Source organism: Zonotrichia albicollis, chromosome 2 (assembly GCF_047830755.1).
Source record: "Zonotrichia albicollis isolate bZonAlb1 chromosome 2, bZonAlb1.hap1, whole genome shotgun sequence".
In the NCBI taxonomy this organism is placed as follows: Eukaryota; Metazoa; Chordata; class Aves; order Passeriformes; family Passerellidae; genus Zonotrichia; species Zonotrichia albicollis.
Genome location: NC_133820.1, coordinates 61,150,056 through 61,167,833, shown reverse-complemented (window position 1 = coordinate 61,167,833; position 17,778 = coordinate 61,150,056). Strand labels below are relative to the sequence as shown.

The 17,778-nt window shown below is 46.2% G+C and overlaps 1 protein-coding gene and 1 long non-coding RNA gene across 7 annotated transcripts in view; one reads left to right on the top strand and one right to left on the bottom strand.

The window, feature by feature from the left end:
* The window catches only part of LOC102067838 (uncharacterized), a 79,052-nt gene that overhangs the window by 17,871 nt on the left and 43,403 nt on the right, over positions 1 to 17,778 (bottom strand). For 5 of the 6 annotated variants that reach the window (XM_074535293.1, XM_074535294.1, XM_074535291.1 and 2 more), the window contains one exon: positions 3,242 to 3,403. The exons of the other annotated variant lie outside the window; for it this stretch is intronic. In XM_074535293.1, coding sequence (XP_074391394.1) covers positions 3,242 to 3,403 — 162 coding nt within the window. The remainder of the gene's footprint in view (positions 1 to 3,241; positions 3,404 to 17,778) is intronic. 6 annotated transcript variants of the gene reach the window in all.
* LOC141728198 (uncharacterized) overlaps positions 1 to 17,778 on the top strand; it is a 33,310-nt gene that overhangs the window by 11,660 nt on the left and 3,872 nt on the right. The gene's annotated exons all lie outside the window — the stretch shown is intronic.

Here is a 17,778-nt window from a genome sequence, read left to right as displayed (position 1 = left end):
TTCCTCAGCTGCACCTCTCCCACTGCTGTCAGAATGGCCATGGCCAGTCTGTCAAGACTTGCTCACTTCATTTCTGTATTGAGCATTTTCAGCTACTATCATTGGTGTTTCTATGTCCTCCTTTCAGGACACACATCTTTATGAGCCTATCGGGTTATGCCATCTGCTCTCTGTTAGAATGTAAACACCTTCTTAGGGGCAGGTACATGCACAACAATGGTTATGTTTGTTACCAGCACATGGCAGTGGGCTCCACAGTGGCGTAGCTGACAATGGTCACAAGCCATAGAATCATAGAATGGCTTGAGCTGGAAGGGACCTTAAAGATCATCTAGTTCCAACCTTCCATCATGGGCATGGCCACCAGGTCAGGCTGCTCATAGACCTGGGTGTCCTCTGAGGACAAACCACTTGGCGCTGATCTTTTGTCACCTCCATCACCATACGCACCAGCATCTCCCAGAGCCCACTGGACAGGCTGGTTAAAGGGTGCCTGGGGTGCTTGTAGGGTGAGCACAGCCAGTGGGGGTGACTGCCATGTGTTTGTGGGGGTGTTTATTTTAAAGCTGATTTATTTTAGCAGGGTTTTTACAGAGTGTAGCTGGCAGTGGTGGCCAGCACACATGGCAGTGTCCAGGCTCTGGTTAGAGACTGACAAGGAAACTCTGGGGCTGGCAACATGCTCCTGGAACCCTTTGGGGATCACCTGGTTAACCCTGCTTTGGCTGACCTTGCTTAAGTAGAGGACTTGGCCTAGGTGATCTCCAGAGGTGCCTTTCAACCTCAGCCTTTCAGTGAGACTTATTTAAACCTCTGTCATAAAGCACAGATTGGATATTCAGGTGTATATATTCAAGTATTCCATAAATTCTTGACTCAACACAGGAAATTTGGCTTTCAAGTCCAACAGCACATTGAACCTTTACCCGGCTATAAGGCCAGAGTTTCATGAGAGTTTTAACAACCTAACAAACCAGGGAAGTACAAAACATGCCATGCAAGTCAGATGTTTCTATGCAACAACCATATGATCTGAAGTTTCTCAAACAAAACCATTTGCTGTCAAGACAGAGTGGAGCCAAATCGGTGTGATTCAAGGTTTTAGAGTCAATTTTGTAAAATGTCAGAAGGAGTTACTTAGTGCCACCCAGTGTTGGCAGCTAGAAAAAGGAAGGTTAAATATGGTTACAACTGGGTGTAGCCCAGTGAAACAGGAAAAAAAACAGCTCTTGCTTTCTATATCAGGGTGAGTAATGTTATAGAAGCTGGATAGCACCAGCATTCAGGGATGGGTGTCCCAGAGCTGAAATGAAGTTTAGCCAACTTGTTTAAAAAAACCCCAAAACCTCTACTTCTTATTTTCACTTTTCAAAGCAGGTAATCAGTTTGAGATGCAGATGGTCTCTTGTCACAAGACTCACTCCCCTCGTCTGACATCTGTCTAGTGAGAAAGCTGCACCGGCTTTTCTGGTCAGATGTTCAGGAATTAAGATGAGACACAATTTAAAATGTGTCTCTTTCCTAGAATAAATAGAATACAGTTACACACAATTCTTTCCCCCCTTCCTGCCTTTGTCTCAGGTGCTGCACATGACTTGTCTTTTCTTTGAAGCTTTTAAAATGACACAAGATCTCATGTATAACAGGCATAGAAATATTCTCCCAGTTATCATCTTTGGATGGCTGAACAATTGCATGTCCGCTTTTACCCTTCCATGGACTGTAGAAAATCACAGAACGGTTTGGGTTGGGAGGAGCTTTAAAAACCATCCAGTTCCAACTATCCTGACATGAGCAGGGTCATCTTCCTTTAGACCAGATTGCTCCAAGCCCCATCCAACCTGGCCTGGAACACTTCCATATAAAGTTAGTGTGTCATGGTCCCATTTAACAGATGTGGAAAGTGAGATGTGAGCAGGCAATCCCATCCTCATCACAGCCCCATCCCAGGAGAGCTGGGGCCTGGCCAAGATGGGATGGAGGAGATCTGGAGCCAAGAATCCAAGTGGGAAAGAGAGTAAGGAGAAAGCAAGGCCCAAAGATGCCCCAAAACCACCAGTTGCTGGCAGGGTGAGGGAATCCCAGGGTTGTGGCTTCACCTGTAGTGGCACAGAAACCCTCATTCTACCATTTTGGGCTCATTCTGCTCTGAAGTATTCTCACTTCTCAGAGGGAAAATTAAGACAACAGAGGTTTGAGTGGTTCTCTGCTGGCTCTTTATTTCATCCCTAGAAGATGAGGGCCAAGGGGAGACTGACACAGGAGTTTATCTCAGATTGATACAACAAAAAAGCAATAGTGAAGTGAAGGGTGGCTGCCCTCTGAAACAACCTCACTTCCATGAGCTGCCATGCTTCTGGGTGTGAGGACATGCATTTTTACCTTTTCCTCCTACTCATGGAGCCTTCTATCTCTCAGTCAGACAGCCTATCCCTTGGATTTGTGCTTGCTGATAACAAGTCTTCTTTCTCACTTACCTTTCATTGACCTCTGGGAAACAGGCCAGGCAGTATGGCCACAGGTTACAAGCCAAAATCTCCTCTTCTGGGACCAACACACTTGGGATGGTTTTTTCTTTTCTCACCAGTCCCATGAGGCTCCTGGAGGACCTGGGTCCTGGGCTAGCTCTGCTGCTTTTGTTGGAAGACCTGCACGATCACTAATTGCATCTGCATTTATCACTAGGGCTCTACATGTCCTAAGTGCTCTCCATGCTCTCCACAGCCATGAGAATCTCAGTCTTCCTTCCACAGAGCTCACAGTTTAAAACCCAAGGTAGGAAATCACTAATTCCTGTGATGGCTGCTCAGTCCTTGCCTCAGGAATTCATCAAAAAGAGAATTTTCTCCAAGAGGGCTACAGGACACAGTGTGCACACAAAAAGAAGTTGGTAGAGGAAGGAGACCAGACAAATACATCATTCTTGGGACAAAAAAAAAAAAAAAAAGAAAGAATGAAAAAGAGTATCTGTGTGTGTCCCTTCAGTTAGGAAGGTTTACAAAGTAGCTTCACAATGGGAAACAGTGCCTGCTCCAGAGGTTTTACAGTCCCAGCAATCAGAATGAAATAGCAGGAAGGGGAAAGGCAGAAGCAGGAGACCTGTGATTCCCTGCCTTCCACGGAGCAACTGTGCTCAGTTTGCAGGTCCAAGGCATTTTTAAGCCTATAAATAAACCGGGGACGTTAATGAAGGCATTAATCTCGGCTGGCCGCCGTCCCAGCTATTTTCAGAGCGAGTTACCTTGCCTGTCCCGGCAGAAGTAGGTCTCGAGGGGAGGGTCGGCGAGCCGCAGGACGGATGCCGAATGCCCGGGGCCACCGCCCTGGCCGCAGGACACGGCCACCGTCCTTGGCAGCGCACCAGGAGGAGGTGTCCCGAGCGCCAGCCCTCCTGGCTCCCGGCCTGCAGGGAAACACACCAAAACAGACGTCAGATAATAAACAACGAGAGAGGCAGAGCGCTGCCGACTGCAGAGGGAGGCTGGTGCCTGCTCCTGCCTGCAGCCCTTACGGCAGAGGCGCCTTCTTCATCTCCTACAAGGAGATACCCCCGATGCAGACCCTCTGCTCCCCCCCCTCTGCCTTCCCAAGGACAGCGAGGGGCAGAGCTCGGAGCTACAGAAAAGGCGGGCGTGGGAAGGGCAGGCCAGGGCATCCCAGCACACTGGTCTAGGGCAGGGAATGGCCGGGTACAGGTCCCTGCAGAGAACAAGGTCTGCCCCGAGACAGCTTGCTGCCCCTCACAGCAATTGCCAGGCCTTCCCTCGCAGGCAGAGGGGGAGAAGAGCTCCCTCTCTTTTCCACCTCTCAGGGGTCTCTGTGGTCAACATAACCCCGAGATGTGTCAGAGAGTCTCTTTTCCCAGCCCAGCAGCGGAAGGAGTCAAGATTCTTCTGTTCTGTTTTCAAGGTTGTTTATTCTTGGTTATCTATGACATTCCTTTTCTGACCTGCTGAGGTCTGTCTAGCAGGTTGGTCCGAGACACACTGACCGCCTTCAGGGGCAGTGTTATTTTTTATACTAAAAAATACACGTACATTATTTACAATAATTTCCAAATACCTATCACCCATGTTAGACAGTGTGTTTCTACTCTAAACCAATCCAAAAGTGCCAACATCACCCAGAAGATAGAGGCTAAGAAGAAAGAAGAAGGACAAGGCATGCCCAAATCCCTCCATCTTGGCTTCTGAACTCCCATTCTAAAACCTCAAAATTCTACTTCTCTATCTTGTAACAAACTAACTATCATTCTACTTAAACTTTGTGGCTTGTGAATCCTCATATAAGGTTGGTAATTGTTTTTTCCAAGGGCTAAAATTGAAGGCACAGGTGCTTTTGATTCTGTGCCAAGGTCCCCGAGCCCCCTGTCAGGGTCTTGAGTCCTCCAGGGCAGCCAGAGGAATTTCCTGGGTTCCAACAACCACCCAGGAGGAGCAGGAATGTCATGCACTTGGATGGTAAAAGCTGCTTTTTCTCCTTCCTGCCGTGAGGAAAGAAGTCCCAGGACAGCATCTGCTGGGGAAAAGAGCAGCCGAGGGTTTGCCCTCAGTGCTTACATAGCACCCAGAGCTGGTTTGCCTGTGGGCAGTGTAGCCCTGAGGTTCATCTTACAAAGTACCTTACAAATGTTTGCCTCATCTTACAAAGTATACCATCCTTTTGTTTATTTTACTATTTCTTTCACAATATGCCAGGAAGAAATTTATTCCTAGCAGTAAATGAGGAAACAGGTGCCTTTGAAAACCACATCTACACATTGCTTTCCTTTGACCTGCCCCCTCAGGTATGGTCAGATACCACCACACACGCTTAGAGAAATTATTGTTCCTGTACCACCAGAAAACAACACTGGCCAACATTTTCTTTTCTATTCTGCAATAAGCTCAAGATGTTGAGACATTTGCCAAATAATATTACAAAAGAATTGTTCACATGCTGGCCCCAGGTGACATTTGGCTACTGTAGCTATTAGGACTTATTTTCCCAAAGCATTCAGTGACACAGGACTTTTTCCCCAATCTTCTCAGAAAATACACACTGTTTTCTGTTCTTTGTGTTGCTTAGTAATGTTTCCTGAATTCTTACTATCTGTAGTGGTCTGACTGCCAGTTGCTCATAATGTACCATCTAGAAAAAATTAAGAGAAATTTGGATGTTTTTCTTACCTTCTTACAATGATATTTTGGGGCCAGAGGCAGCAATTTCTCTGTGGAAGACCAACCCCACTTGATGTGGCTTGCAGCTCACAAACAACACAACCTGTTCACTCTCAGGAACTGCTAAGAAATGCATTTCATTTACTTGAGCTTTGCTCTTGTGTCTCAACTATATCCAATGGACAATCTGAAGGCACTACTTATGCTACAGCTTCCCTGCTGCAGTTCTATCTGGCCTCTTTTAGGGATCATGCAGGATATGACTATTTGAATGCCTGGGTGGGTTGTGCATGGCAAAGTTTGGTCCTGCCTACAGCCACTTTGGCAAGCAGAGACACACCTGGATCCTGCACTGTGCTCTGGCTCTGTGAAGCAGGGCTATGGACTCCCGTGTCAGCAGCAATCTGAGACACCAACCCCAGTGACAGGTGACAGGAAATTTCTTTCCTACTTTAATGAGTCCACACAGTGTTAAGCCATTTTTTGCAAAGCTGTCACAAAGGGCCCTGACTGATCCCTACTGCCTGTAACTGGTACTTTGGGGAGCCCATCAGCCCCATCACCCTCTTGGGATTGTGCTTTTCCAAACCTGCTGAGGAAGGGCAGCAGGAGCAGGCACTGCAGTGATTCTTTGGCTCCACAGAAGTGTCTGTTGGTCACATCCCAAGCAGCTTTGGCAGACTTGGTGCAGTTGTTATTAACTCCTAATCTCTATTTGTGGACTTTTCTGGGTAGTTGCTAGGATGAGAATTTTCTTTATCAATGGAATTTCATCGGTTGGGTTTGCTTGCCATCCACTAGCTTGTCAAATTCAGAGATACAGCCATCTAAATCTTACTGCATAAACTGCAGCAACATCACTCTCAGGAGGAAAGTGAGGGGGAAAATATTCCCTCAGAGGTATTCTGTGTCTGGAGAAACTGCATGCCCAAGAAGAAACCAGCTTGCAACCTCAATCTTACACAAGACATACAGAGATGCTCCTGGCAGACTTAACATTCACCTTGACAAAGTAATCATCTTGTCAAGCAAAGGAAGTCATTGTGGCCAGAGTGGTCATAGGAGGTAACTAATACTCTCCACCTGCAGCATCAGTCAAATAAGGATTTTAAATACTACAAGAGAGAAGATCTGAAATGTTAGAGAAGAAAACATACATAGGAGTGAAAACAGCAGCATGTGATGGCCAAAAATGGAAAATAAATGCTAGAAATGTTTCATATTGACCCAAAGAAATAACAACCTCAAATGAACTGGTTTAGGCTTGTCAGGTTTAGCCTGACCTCGGGCCAGTAATTTGCCTTCCCTGGAATAAAACGAAAGGCATCTGTTTATCTTGGCTATGAAAATGTCCTTGTCAGATGTCAGCTGAGTTCTCTCTGGGCAGGTCACCTATCTCCTACCAGCTCCAGAGGAGACCCATAAACCACTGCCCCTCAAACATGATACATCTGTGCATCCTGAGCAGTTATACCTTCTCTTCCCTGAGCTGCCCAAGTTGTCTCAGAAGGCTTCCTTCCCTATGCCTGGAAAATCCTGCTAGAGAAAAATGTCATTGCTAGTAGTAGTCATAATGGTAGAAATCCCTGCAACCCTCACAGGGTTACATTAAAAGTGCCTTTCCTGCCAATAACAGGTACAAGAACTCCTTCTTGCTGACCCTGCTGCTCACCCACCCCAGAGCATGGCTCCTTCAGGCAACAGTCCTTCCTGGCACCAGGAGGGAAGTGCCAAGGACCAGCACCCAGAATGACCCAGTCATAAATAAAATCCAGTGAAAACTTGCTGCTGCTTAGAAATTATCACCAGACAAAGAAAAGACCCAACTCAGAGAATTCCCTGCTTGGCATACCAATGATTATGCAATGCACTGCAACCCAGGGGTAGGAGGGAGCGGCTAGAGCAGGAGTGGGCATTGCTGCCAAAGGCTGGCTTCAAACTAAAGCCAGTGTTTCCATATTTCCACAAAGATGGAGGGAAGGGTGACAGTGTCTCAGACAGGCAATAGCTGGAGTGAGGTGGAGCTGAGCCCTGCACCAAGGCTTGAGTGAACCATACATGCAACCTCTGGCTGACAGCACTGGTGTCTCCAGGGAGGCCTGAGGACTCACATCGATCTGCACATTTAGGAGAGCAAGAAAAGTGGTGATTTATCAGACCAGTCATAGAAATGCAAAAATCTTGTTAATGTTGACAATTAACTCTTATATTTGCTGGGGGAAAAGGGTCCTGGTGCCTTTCCTCTGGGATGCTCAGGTATGTGGCAGTGGAAGCCTGTTGTTGCCTTCTATAGGACCAGGACAATGCTGTGCTGGCATACAGGAAAATGATGTGGCTCCTTTGGACCCAAGTGATCGCTGAGCAGAACACAAGGACACTGGAAATGCCCCCAGCTACACAAACGTGATATTGCATCGTGCTGCTGAGGCAGCAGAGCCTCCTCCTGCTGCTGCTCGGAGCGGGCTGTGTTCACTGGTTTGGGTTCTCAGAGTGCTGTGATGGTTGTGAGATTCAGTCTCTAATTAGGTCCCTGTAGTGGTGAGATTGCTTCCTTTATAATCACTCAGTGGGAACTGGTACTTTATCCTCTGTACTCAAATTTTTATGTCTTTCACCCTCATTTTCTCTCCAATGCCCAGAGTCTCCAGTCCACTGGATGACAGCTGCAAAAACCTCTGACATTCACTTTAAGGACGATTCTTTTCAGCTGCTTCACATTTCCTTTTGACAAGCTCTTCCAGTGATATTTACTGCTACTAATGAATTAACTCACAGCTGGACCACTTGCTAGCCTTTTCAGTCCAGAGCTGCTTTAAATCTTGATTAGCTGTTATGATTTGTAAATCTCACAGAACTGCTAAGTCCAAGCTTTCCTGTCTCACACTGTGATCAGGAGACTGTTCCCAGTCATGCAGAGCAGCACTACACAGGCATTAGGCATTCAGGGGGACTCTATCTCTGCAGCAGGTAGCAAAACAGTGCATTATCCACAGGAAATAGTTCAGTTCACAAGGAAAGTTATTTGAATAACTCGTAGTGTGCCGGATTTGCATGGCCTGGTTTTTGGTAGCCGGGGGGCCACAGAGGTGGCTTCTGTGAGAAGATGCTGGAAGCTTCCACCATGTCCAGCAGAGCCAATGGCTGATGGCTCTGAAGATGGACATGACGCTGGCCAAAGCTGGGCCAATTAGGAAGGCTGGTAACACCTCTGTGATAACAGATTTAAGAAGAAAATCAAAACTAAGTGAGGTGTGTGCACAGTGTTAATTCCAGCTAGAGAAGAGGAGGAGGTGAGAACGTGTGAGGGAAACAGCATGGAGACACCATGGTTGGTGGAGAAGGAAGGGCAGGAGGTACTCGAGGCACCAGAGCCGAGATTCCTCTGCAAGCTGTAAGGAGGGCATGGTGAGGCAGCTGTCCTTCTGTAGTCCATGGGGATCCATGGGGGATGCAGAGATCCACTCACAGCCTGTGGGACAGCTGCCATGCTGGAGTGGGTGGATGCCTGGAGGAGGCTGTGGTCCAGTAGGAGACCCAGTGGAGAGAGCGAGCCCCTGCTTCCAGGCTGGAGCAGCCTGTCCTTGGAGGGCTGCACCCCGTGGTGAGTTACCCACTCACAGCAGTTTTGGGAGGACTGTGTGCCCATGGGAGGGATTCACAGTGCAGCAGTTTTGGGAGAACTGCTGCTCGTGAGATTGGAAACACACTGGAGAAGTTCATGGAGAACTGTCACTCTAGGGGAGGGACCTCATTGCATAGCAGGGAATGGACCCCTCTCCCTGAGCACTGGAAGAAAATCTTGGGTGGTGAACTGATCAAACCCCCATGCCCTGTCTCCCTGTGCTGTCAGTGGAAAGCAGGGAGGGGGTTGGGGAAGAAAAGGTGTTTTAAGGGATTATTTTACTTCTCATTATTCTTCTCTGACTATGGTAGTAATAAATTCACTTTGCACTTCCAAGTTGTCTGTTTTGCCCTTGGAGTGTTTTCTCCTGGTCCTTATCTCAACTCATGAACCCTTCATTAAACTTCTCTCCCTTCTCCCCAGCTGTGGCAGGGGAGGATGAGTGAACAGCTTTTGTGGGTGCCTGGTGTTTGGCACTGTCAAACCACAACAGTTTTTGGTGGAGAATGTAGGCACTAACTTTGAGATAAGGATATTAATTGGGAGAAATATTGGGCAAAACAATTATTAAATTATGTTATGAAGTAGAATGATAGTGGGGAATTTGCATTGTAGTGAAGGAATTGTAGTGAAGGGTCTAGGGGTGGATTTTGTGTAGTTTGTCCATTTTTGTTCTATATTGTGATGATGTTGTTTTTTGGATCTGGTGTGGGCAACTTTTTTTTCCTTTTCTTTCTGTTTAGTTTAGTTGTTTTTGTTGTTCTAAGTAAAGATTGTATGTTGAATGTGGACGATTTTTTTACTGCAGACTTCCACAGTTGTTGGCAATCCTAACAAGCTGTCTGATACTGTTAATAGTATTAGCCCATACTGCTGTTATTCTATGGAATTAATGGAATTTGTCATCACCCTAGTGAAGAAACAACCTTTAGGTGAGGAGCTATTAAAAGCAAGAGAAACAACCTTTAGGTGAGGAGCTATTAAAATGTGCCCTGAGGCATCCAGTTCCTGGGCAGAGGGGTGCGTGGAGGGATTTGGGCAGGTTCCTAGGGCGGTTCTAAATCACCTAAATCATCTCCCATTGCCTGGGAATTTACTCCTGAACAGGCAAACACTCTAACTGGCCCCTGGACTGATAGAAGGGAGCCATTACACATGCTGAAGCCCTGCCTCCCAGAGGTGTCTGAACATTGCTTGCTGATGGGAAGTAGAGACTGACTTTTCCCTTCTTTTATGCACGTGCAGGTTCTCGCTTATTTCTTTTCTTTCCCTGTAATAAAACTGCCTTATCTCTCCATCTTATTGTCTCCCCTGTCCCCTTGGCTTAGTGGGCACCTGGCACCCAGCCAGGGTCAACCTGCTACACATAGTTGGAAAAGAAAAGGCCTTACTATTTTAAGCATGTGTGAAAAAAATACGCAATGCAGGGTATACTACATTTCACAAGCATCTTGCACAAGTGATATTACACAAATGCACCTTTCTCCACATTATTTTGCAGATCCTCTTTTCTGTTTCTAGCTTCTGAGCACATCCTGAGCAATGAACAACAGCCCAACATTTCAGATTAGGATCCTTACTTGAGTTCCTAAATAAAATTAGTCAGATTTGTATAGATTCTGCCCTCTCAAGTCCCAAGACACAGTGTCAACAAGTCAGGTCATTTGCATTTTGGCAACTAACTGTGCATTTAGGCACCTAAATTTTCAGTGATTTGAATTCCAACTCTAAAATTCTGGCCTGGAGGTAAGCATCTAACTGGAATTTGTAGCCTAGGGGCTGGGAATACAGCAGTCATGTAGTTGCCTGAGTTCAGGATGAAAAGTCAACATGCATGGAGAATTTTCACTTATCAGAAGACTTACAGCAAAACAGGAAGTTATTAATATCAGAGCCTGAACTGACTTGAGAGTCAGACAATATCAAACAGAAGGTGTCTCCCCTTTTTCCTGTTTATCTCTTGCTAGCTTAGAAGACAGGGGAGATGAAGAGGCAAAGAGTTTCGTAATTTGGTGCTACAAGGCAGTGAAATTGAGCAGGCAGGCTGTACATCATTACACAAAGTATATGGCATCACTTTCCTCGAGTCTTTAAAGCTTGTGCTGTACTTTTAAACAAACAGAGAAGCTATTTTGAAATGATGGGGTGGAACATGACAAAATGGTGCAGCGCTATGGCATGCAGGAGTTTAGACAAAGTGAGCAATAAATGAAACTACAGGGGAGGGTAATATGCTGCCTTGGTATAGTTATCTTAGGAAAACACTGGAACTAAAGAACTTTCTCTTGAGAAAGTGTCATTTGATTTTTAAATAACACAGGTCATTAGGACTACAGTTTCACATCGTGTCTGCATGATGGTTTATCAAAGCAAGATCAAGTTACTGGCAGGGTCCTGAGAGGAAGCTCCAGGGTAAAGGAAAAATAATGTACAGAGCAGCTTACCACCACACAGTGCAGAAATGAGCAAAACTTCCTGGACTCATGGCCCAGCCTCATGACATCAGCACAGCACACACCAGACTGCATTCAGCTCTCTGTTTTCACTGCTGCCCAACACAGTGTTTTCTTTCAAACAAGGACAATTTAAAAAACTGCCCTTTCTAAAAGGGAACTGGACAGTCCCTCCTTGAAAGACAAGATCGAGCAGGAAGCCCTGCACTGAGAACTAGCAAGGTCAAAAATGGAGTGCCAACCTGTTGGGATGTGGGATCATTGGCTATCTGAGCTCTTCTGTGTTTTGTCAGCCACTGTGGAGGTGACAGGGCCAGGGAGATGCCTCCCTAGCCTTCATGTTCGTGGTGAGTTTATTAAAAGACTCATTCTAGGCACAGAAAAACTGGCACTGAGCAGGCAAAAGGCAAAACCCAAGAATATTTATTTGTTTTGACTTATGATTGGGCAGGTCATATTTCCTAGAGTAACTTGGCTGCTCTTTAGAACACAAAACACTATAAGTAGGTGTCAGATCCCTGGGAAAGGTTTCATTTCTTTTGGAGAAACAGGAGATTTCGTGTGAGGATTGATTCACTGGGCACTTTCACTTTTTCAGTTATCTAGAGATTTGAGCCTCTTTCTTTTTTTTTCCCCATCCTATATTACTGAGCCCCTCACAGCCACGTGAAATAAATTCCTAGAAGGAGATCACTCCCACAGAGCCTTATACCTCTCAATTTACACTGAAAAAATCCTGTTTGTACATGCAGAAGACTAAAAAAATAGAGGTGCATCTTCTTTTCTGTCCTTAATAAGTTTTCAGCTGCAAACACAAGGCAAGAGTCACACTTGCTTTCCCCTGAGGTTGCAGATATCAAACAAAAACATCACAAATTTCATTGCTGCTTAAAGGAGATCTGCTGTACATGACTTGCAGGAGCCACTACCTCTGACAAGATTTGTTCACTACAGTACTGATGTACACAGTGTAATCCTCAGGGGAAGGCCCTGCAGTCAGCTGTCCCCCCCAGAATGTCTTCTTTTCTCCACTCAGGCCACTTTAGGGGTGCTGGGTAAGGAAGGGTACAGCAAGCAGCTTTCAGGCTCCCAGATAGGACCTTTTGAGATCCCCTAAGCTCATGGATGAGGAGGAGGAAGGGAGGAAAGGAGGAAGAACTGTATCAGATGAAATGGAACTCGGCAAGACAAAAGAGTGGTTACTAGGAAATGAAAAAGAATTCTGTAAATAAAGACATGAATAGTTTTCATGTTTAAGCAAGAAATGTGAGAGGTATGAAATGAAGCAGAATTAAGAAAAAGCATTCTCCAGAGGGAATTAGAGAGATTTACAGCACAATATCAGCTCCCTGTGCAGCTCAGGTCAAACACTGCTTTGCATTTAAAAGTCAGCTACACACAGTGCTCTGAAGGATCCCCTTTGCTGTCCATTGCCTACGGTAAAAAGGGAATGCAGACCAAACCACTTCATGGCCTGATATGACTCTCTCTCATACTGTAGCTAAATTCCTCACAGGTATTAACCTCACACACCTCAGGGGTATGGAAACACATTCTTCCTTGGAAAATGGGGGGCAAAAGGCAGAAGGATGGGACCAGCATACACAAGGGAGTCACTGGCAAGGCAGATACCTGAATGTAGATCACCCAAGTTCCAAGCTAGCATCTGAACATCCAGACACACCCTCTTCTCCTTCAAAATGTGAGAAAAGAAGAAATAAAACCAAAACCATACCACAGTGGTTTGAGTCATTTGAGAGTCCTAGCTGCAACCTCCCACACAGCAATCACCGCACAATCTTGGCTGCTTTCACCACTGCCATCTTACCTTTCCCTCTCAGCCTTTCTGTTGTGTTCTGACATAAACTGGGAGCTGCCTGAGGCAGAAGCTGCTTAAGCTTCCCCATTATTTTGCATGCAACATGAAGTATCATGGGGTGTCTTACAGGTTTTGACTCTAAATTGAGTTTTTGAGAGAGTCAAATTACTTAATGCCACTTGAGTCCGCCTCCTGAAGCTTTTCCACGCCTAAGAGCAGCTGGCAGAAGCAGTGGAAGTGAGCAAGAGCCATCTGTGCACATTGCTCAGGTTGTACTACTTCTGCTCACCCTGAGATTTTTGGTATCAGGGAAATTATTTAGGCTGCAGGAAATAGCCCTTGAGGGCAACAAGGATCTAGCTAGTGACTTAGGCTAGGCAAGATGTGCATACAGCAGCAGCTGCTTTGTAGGAATGAGGCCCTGCAAATTTTTTAATGCACACTGCTGTCTGAAGCGTTGCTGTGAAGGATTTATGCAATAGAAATGTGACTGTGCTCCTGTTCCACTGCTAACTATTTCTATGTGTCTCCTCTCTCACTGCCCTTCAAAGCTTTCCTCTGAATACAGTGATGCATGCTGTTCCTGAGGAGTCTTGGGAGAGAATGTAGAGGGCATAGATTTGCTTCAAAGCAGATCTTCAAACATCTGTTTGTACTTACAGCATGAAAATTCAGCACGCTACAGCACATAGCTGCCTGTAGCTTCAAGGCAAACGCAAATGCTACGAGGTATTAAAGACTCATAAACATAAACAAGATAGCCTGGAGCAGCTTATCAGTTAGGTGGTAATGGGTGGGGAAAGGCTCATTGTATATTTAAGGTCCAGGCATTTTCCCACTGATATTTTGCCATGTTAGTAATGGGCCAGGGAGAGGAAAACTCTTATGTAATTTAGCCAGGAAATAGTGCTCAGGTCAGTCAGTCCTGACTCTCCTGCTGTGGTTCCTGCTTGCTGCTGCATGGGGGTGCAAGGGCAGTCTCTGGCCAGACACCCCCTGAGTCAGGAGGGGAAAGAAACAACTGCTCATGCCAGCTCCATTCCTGACAGCCAGGCCACCACTACAGCACGTTACCCCTCTAGCAGAACAGGACAGAAGGGACTTCCCTGGCAGCAGAGCCTTGCTAGCTGGCCATGCAGGAGCATCAGGGGAAGGCTCTGGCCCCAGATTGTTGTTTGGGTGGAAAACAAATGAACAGATGAAGACACTGTCACCTGCTCTTCCTTGACATCACCCTGTGACCACAGGGTAGAGTGGCACTGAGATCCAGGAACACTTTCACTGCTACCTGAGAAACAGGTTACCATGATTAATCTGATAGAAGTTGGTGGTGTTTCAGTCCCCTCCACACCTTCTGGGTGAATGAGAAGAAAATTTGGCTGGCTTGAAGTCTCTATATAATTTTGTATTAGCATCAGATGACTGCCAGTTCTGGTGTAAAGGAAGGGACAGGAATATGAGGCAGGATCTGTTAGGACTTGAGGCACTGAAGCAGAGCTGTTCTAGGTGGGCACAAACCATTATGGACAACATCTCAGTATGTCTAGTTCACAGTCTTCTGTTTAGTATAAGCCCACCTCCTTGGAGATTTCAACTCCAATGCCATTTGGAGCAGCTTTGCCCTGGACAAATGTTGTCTTCTGCCAGCTCCACTGCAGGGACTGTAATCTCTGCCAGCGGAGCCGTAAGAGCAGCTGGATGGGTCCTCTTCAGTCACCTCACCATCACTTGTTAGAGCTCATTTGTCAGAGCCCTAAATCACAACACAAACACTAGAAATCAACCCAAGATGGATATGGCTAGACTACAAGACCTGAAAATTCTCTAAAAACGTGCAATCTAGTTCAATGAATAGTGCCTTCCCTGGGACAGATAACTTGGATTCTCCAAGCAAAACAGTGTCAACAAGAAAAGCATTTTACACCAATATTTTTGGCAGTATAGAAACATCCATGCATATTACACAGTACTTACTACAAGGGCAGAAGATTCCAATGTAGATCCACATTCACTTTTGTATTTCTAGAGGAGGGGGTTTTCAGTCATGTTGAGCAAATGTGACTGAGCCAACAGGAATTAAAGCTATGCTCTTTCCTGCCTGTTGAGACATGGTGAAAGAAAGCAGCTACCTTAAATCAAAGGGTCCAGATTCAGGGAGGTACTCCAGCTAGAAATCAGAAGCCAGTTTACAGATACTTTGATAACTTGGGCTTTTATTGTTCCACAGGCCCCCAAGATCAGTTGGTGAGGGCTGGGTAAGTTTCCTCACATGGTGTTTGAAGGCAAAGACAATCTACATTTGCTTCCCACAGGCAAGCCCAGGCAGCTACAGCGTGTTACAAAAAGAGGAGATTAAAAGCAAGTTTTGTAGCACTACTGTATGAAAAGATACAATCGGTTCTACCATTAGCAGTTTAGGAGTTAGGATTGGAAATCTGATGTAGGCACCTTTGAAGCACCAGTTTTGTCAAGAATATCCCCATGCTTTGTCCTGTCTTGAAAATGGAATTGTTTAGCTATTAAAAGAGATTAATGTAATCTCTGTGTCTATGAAATTGGATTTTAAATCTGTTTGCTTACTGTACTATTTCCATGCAGTGAATGAGACCTCTGCTGCTTTTCATGTTGCTATAATTACAGGTCCCACCTTGTCTGAGCCCAGCGTGTACTGGCATTGCCAGCAGGACGAAGTGCCTGGCAGACTGCAGGAGGAGGCATGCAGCTGGCAGGGAGAGGGAAGCCTCTGTTCCACAGAGGCCATGGGTGATGTTCCGGCTGCTCTGGACCCCTCAGTGTGAGCAGAGCCAGTCAGAGGGGTCTGAGACTGCTGGGGCACAATGTACGAGCTAGAAGCAGGGGCTGAGCGAGCTGGGTGGGTTCAGTCCAGAGACAGGGAGGTGGAGGGGTGATCCAACAGGACCCTATTGCCAATCACACCTCCCTCAGGAGGAGATGGACGGACCCCAGTCCATCCTGCAAGCAACAGGTGGACAAACGGGGGGCAACAAACCCAGGCTGGAGCTTGGGAGAAGAGAATGGACGTTAGCAGAAAACATGTCCCAGAGAGGGAGAGTGTGCATTCTCCATCATTGGAGGCTTTCATGACTTGGCTAGACAATGCCAAAGCTGACTTGATGTAATGTGATAGTCCTGTGCTAAGCAGGAGCCTGGATGACCTTGGGCCTTCACAGGACTTTTCCAAACATTTTTGTGTTTCTATTATTTTCCTAGTGAAGGAAATGAACACTCTTCAGCTCCATGGATACATGTCTTTTTATGCCAACTAAGGAGCTGGTCCTGCAGTCTTCTTTCCAAGAAGCTAGCAGAGAAGGTTAAGAAATGGTAGTCCGTCTCTACTCCTCCTTCTCCCACAGGCAGCAATGTGTTGTGTCCACCTCTAGTCTCCACTTTGCTGCAGAACCATGGCTTTGTGGTCCTGTGAGCATGGTCTAACCATGAGTGTTGACAGTCCAATTGCTTCACTCAGAACTAAATAGTAGAAGAAGAGATATCCCAGGGTAGGAGGCAATTGTTGCTGGGAATTCTGCTTGTCATCAACTAACCCAGACCATGTCTCCTTGCAGCAGGTTCTGTTCACTTGAGGATCCTGGCACAGTTTATTGCTGCTTCCACTCATGCACACCACAGACACTTCAGCAGGCTCCTTTTCTGCTAACAGAGAGATCATGCAGCATCCTCTGGCTGCCTGAAACAATTTCTCTCTCTAGCCAGAGATCTGCAACTCCATGCAACTCCAATCTTTGCAATGTTTACTAGCCCTTTGCATTCTCTGAATGTCCTCTGCCAACTTCCCCCTCTCTTGGGAAAAAAGGATCTAGTTGCTGAGTTTTTATTTACTTATCATGGCAGACAAGCTTCTGATAAGCCATCTCTCTGCAGTGCTGCAGCCTTACCCTGCTGTCCTGCATGGGTATGGGGTAAAAAAAAAAACCCAGAGAGTTTTAAAATGGTCTTTTTTTCCTTTTTGCAGCAGATGAAAATCTAACTTGCTTTCTCTTTCCCAGAAGTCATCTTGACTTCAGTGGCTTGAGAAGAGCCCTGGCAGTAGCAAGGTCGTTGTTAATGACTGATTGCTCCAGGGCAGAGGAGGATTTGGTGCTCTGATACAAGGAGAGGGGCAGAAGAGAAAGAAGTCAAATGAATGGGTGCCTGTAGTTGTTCTGCTTCTCCTGATGTATCTGCAGAGACTGCAGAAATGGCTGGGTGACCAATGGAAGCGCTTGTGCAACATGTGGAGCCCCACACTCCAAAACACCACAGGCACAGACTATGTCATCACCAGCAACAAGCTCTCCAACAATGGTGGAAGGGACAAAGAACCAGCATGTGTCCTCTGCTCTCACAGAGAAAAATAATCTTTTGTATTCCTCTTTCTTTTGGACTTTGTAAACAGTTTGAGACTGTTTATATACAACTCGTTTTGTCCAGTTGGATACATCTGGGTTACTTGGTCCATCTGCCCTCTTCAGTTTTGGGCACCTCTGGACTAACTGCTGTTTCTTTGACCAAGCTTTTGCCCTCTGAATTCCATAATACATCAACAGCACACCCATACACAGCCCCACTACCACCCTCAAAGCCTCTCAGGGCTCTGAGATGCCCTCAAGGCCAGATCCAATCCTCAAAGTGAAGACCTGGCACAAAAGTGTTGCCTCAGGGCTCATCTCCACCCATGAGTGTTCTGGCAGCCGAGTGCCTGTGCTA